We start from the raw sequence: 3,094 nt of genomic DNA on the forward strand, positions 1-3,094 counted from the left end.
AGGGAAGGGCAATAGCTGTAGTGTGGGAGGGGAGAGAACAGTCTATTAGGGGAGGCAGGGAGGGGAATTTTTGGCTGCAGCAGGGCCCCAATCTCCCCAGCCACATCGCCCCCCATCCCAGGGCTCTGCATGGCCCTGCCAGGCCCCGAGCTCACAGCCACCCAGCGCCCGCAGGTGCTTGCAGGGCAACAGGAGCGGCTCTGCCACAGGCTAACGCGGGTCCCGGGCTGCCCATCCGTCAGCGTCCACCCCCCAGGCGCTCGGTGCCCGGGGCGGCGCCTGCCCAGCCTCCCCGGGGCCCTGACACCCGGCTCCCTTGTTCTCCCCTGGGCAGGTGGACGAGGCCGTCTCCCGCTGCAAGGAGACCGTGACCAGCCTGGCCTTCAGCTTGGCCTTCCTGCAGCGCATGGACATGAAGCCCCTGCTGGTGCTGGGGCTGCCGTCCCGGAGCTCCCTGAGCGACACCCTCACCTTCCGGGATACCAAGGCGCTGCTGACCCAGAACTGCAAGGCCCTGACGGACGCCCTGCGCCAGAACTCCGCTGCCACCATGCCCTTCTTCGGGGCCGGCGCCGTGCTCGGAGCGGAGCAGTCGCCCGCCAACTCCAGGTCAGCCGCTGAGCCTGCAGGCCTGGCTCTCCTTACCGGCCCGAGGGCTCCCGTTAACACCCCTCTCTCTGCTCCCAGCGGGATCTCCGTGGACAGCGACCTGCTGCAGTGGTGCCTGGAGTCCGGGAACATCCCCATCATCTGCCCCGTCGGGGAGACCCGCGGCCGCCAGTCCCTGCTGCTGGACTCCGTTGAGGTCACCGCCGCCATCTCCAGGACGCTGCTGCCCACCAAGATCATCTTCCTGAACATGACGGGGGGGATCAGGAACTCCGGGCAGAAGGTGGGTAAGGGCAGCGCAGGGTTTGGCACAGGAGACGCCGACTCACGCACCCTCTGCCGCTACTGCTGGGCTAGACACGTGCCTCCCGCTCCGCATGCCAAGACATGGGCTCCCATCCCGCCCCTTCCAGTGCCCTGCTTCCAAGATACACTCCCACACCCCGACTGCCTCCTGGGGCCCCCCATCCTTCCCTTCACCCCTCCCCAGCTCCTGGTCACCCCCTCCCATGCATGGACCGGGGAGCCAGGAGACGCAGCTGAGGAGCGTTGTACATGAGTGGGGAGAGGCTGGAGGGCAGGCACGTACACGTGGGGAGGGGCTGCCGAGGCCTAAGGCTGCTGCTGGGGTTTGCCCATCAGCTGGGAGAAGGTCAAAGCAGCCCCCTGCACTGCACCCCTCTACCGGGGCTGACCACGGCAGGAGCAAGAGCCAACCTTCCCCACCACGCCCCATGCTTGCGTTGTGTCCTCCACTGGGGTTCAGCAGCTGGGCTGGGCCCATTCCAGGAGGCAGCCGGCATGGAGCAGGGGACGGGCAGAAGGGCCTAACCCATGGAGACATCGCCCATCCCCTTGCTGAGCCCCCTCCTGGCCTTGCAGGTGCTGGGGAACGTGAACCTGCCCGCCGACCTGGACCTAGTGACCAAAGCCCAGTGGATGGGCCACAAGGAGCAGCAGCAGGTCAGGCTGATCATCGACCTGCTGAGCCGCTTGCCCTACGAGGCCTCCGCCGTCATCGCCTCTGCCGGCGCGCTGCTCGCCGAGATCTTCAGCAACAAAGGTGAGTGTGGCCCCCGGGGCCTGCCCCGATGGGCTCAGCCGCTGCCTCGCTCTCTCGGGGCGGGCGGACAGGATGGGGGAGCTGAGGTCGGCTGGAGAATTAGCGCCGGCGAGTGGAGCAGGAAGCAAAGCGCTGCTGCTCTGTGGGAGACCGTCCGAGTGAGCAAAGCCCTCGCTCTTCCCTTTGGCTCCAGGCTCGGGGACCCTGTTCAGGAACGCTGAGCGTATGCTGCGGACCGAGAGGCTGGAGGAGCTGGACCAGCAGCGCCTGGTCTCCTTGATCAACACGTCCTTCGGGAAGACCCTCCGAGGGGACTATCTGGCTTCCATACGGCCCAGGCTGCACTCGATCTACTTCTCAGAGGGGTAAGGAGGCGCCCGGCGCGTCTCTGCTGGGCCCAGGAGCTCTAGGAGCAGGCAGGCAGCGGGATATTTAAGAAGGGGAGAGATCCCTATTCAGCCACTTCTAGGGGCAGCCCCTGGGGTGCAGAGTGACCCTAACATCTGGCTGAAGGCCGTTAGTTCTGGGGATTGTCTTGTATCCCAGAGATCTGAAAACCTTCCCTGCCCCCCTTTCTCCGCCTGGTCTGTTTAGACAGGAAACTCTTGGGGGCAGGGATTGTCTCTCCTTACGTGCAGCACCTCACACCGGGGGCCAGCTAAGGCCTCTAGCCTCACACGCAACAGGAGACAGGCCTGCCAAAGACAAGCTCCAGCCTTCCCAACTGGCTCCTGTTGTAGAGTACGGACCCAAACCCCAGAGCCTCTGAACCTTGGGGCCATGTGAAAGCCAGGCACAAAGTGGTTATTTCCTGTAGTGCCTGAGAGCTACCACAAGCGGACAGCTGGGGTAACCCTTGTCGTAGCTGCATGGGCCCAGGGGAGCGAAGGAAGGAGAACAGAAGGTGCAAAATCTCCTCCCTTCCTCGTGGAAGCCTTCCCTGCCAAGCAGAGTCTGCTCGTGCCGCTCCCAGGCCATGCCGCTCACCCTACCCTTTGTCACCCAGCTACAACGCAGCAGCCATCATCACGAAGGAGCCGGTCCTGGGCGGCATGCCGTACTTGGACAAGTTTGTGGTCAGCTCCACCAAGAAAAGCCAAGGCTCCGGCCAGATGCTGTGGGAGTGCATACGGCAGGACCTCAGGACCCTCTTCTGGAGGTCTCGCGTCACCAACCCCATTAACCCCTGGTAGGTGGAAAGGAGACCTGAGCAGAGCAGCATTTCCATTGGGAATGCCACCCTCCTGGTGGACGCCGACACGGATGCACATCTGTTCTGGGCTCAAGTTTTAAACACACTAATGGTTCTCCTGCTATTCCAGCCCTGGGCTTCCCATATGCAGCTCTGCCAATGCCCCACAACCATGCCCTGCAGCCCCCCTGCTATTCCAGCCCTGGGCTCCCCACACACAGCTCTGCCAA

The 3,094-nt window shown here is 64.1% G+C and overlaps 1 protein-coding gene across 2 annotated transcripts in view; it reads left to right on the plus strand.

Annotated features, from left to right (window-relative positions):
- The first annotated feature begins 318 nt into the window (after positions 1-318).
- NAGS (N-acetylglutamate synthase) overlaps positions 319-3,094 on the plus strand; it is a 5,777-nt gene continuing 3,001 nt past the window's right edge. The window contains exons 1-5 of one of the 2 annotated variants that reach the window (XM_026662132.2): positions 320-609; positions 688-892; positions 1,492-1,672; positions 1,866-2,037; positions 2,679-2,861. In XM_026662132.2, coding sequence (XP_026517917.1) covers positions 407-609; positions 688-892; positions 1,492-1,672; positions 1,866-2,037; positions 2,679-2,861 — 944 coding nt within the window. In that variant the 5' untranslated portion in view covers positions 320-406. Of the gene's footprint in view, positions 893-1,491; positions 1,673-1,865; positions 2,038-2,678; positions 2,862-3,094 lie in introns of both variants that reach the window. The other variant, XM_026662131.2, reaches the window with a different exon arrangement.

This window comes from Terrapene carolina, unplaced genomic scaffold, assembly GCF_002925995.2.
Source record: "Terrapene carolina triunguis isolate 2854851 unplaced genomic scaffold, T_m_triunguis-2.0 Scaffold23267, whole genome shotgun sequence".
Taxonomy (NCBI): Eukaryota; Metazoa; Chordata; order Testudines; family Emydidae; genus Terrapene; species Terrapene triunguis.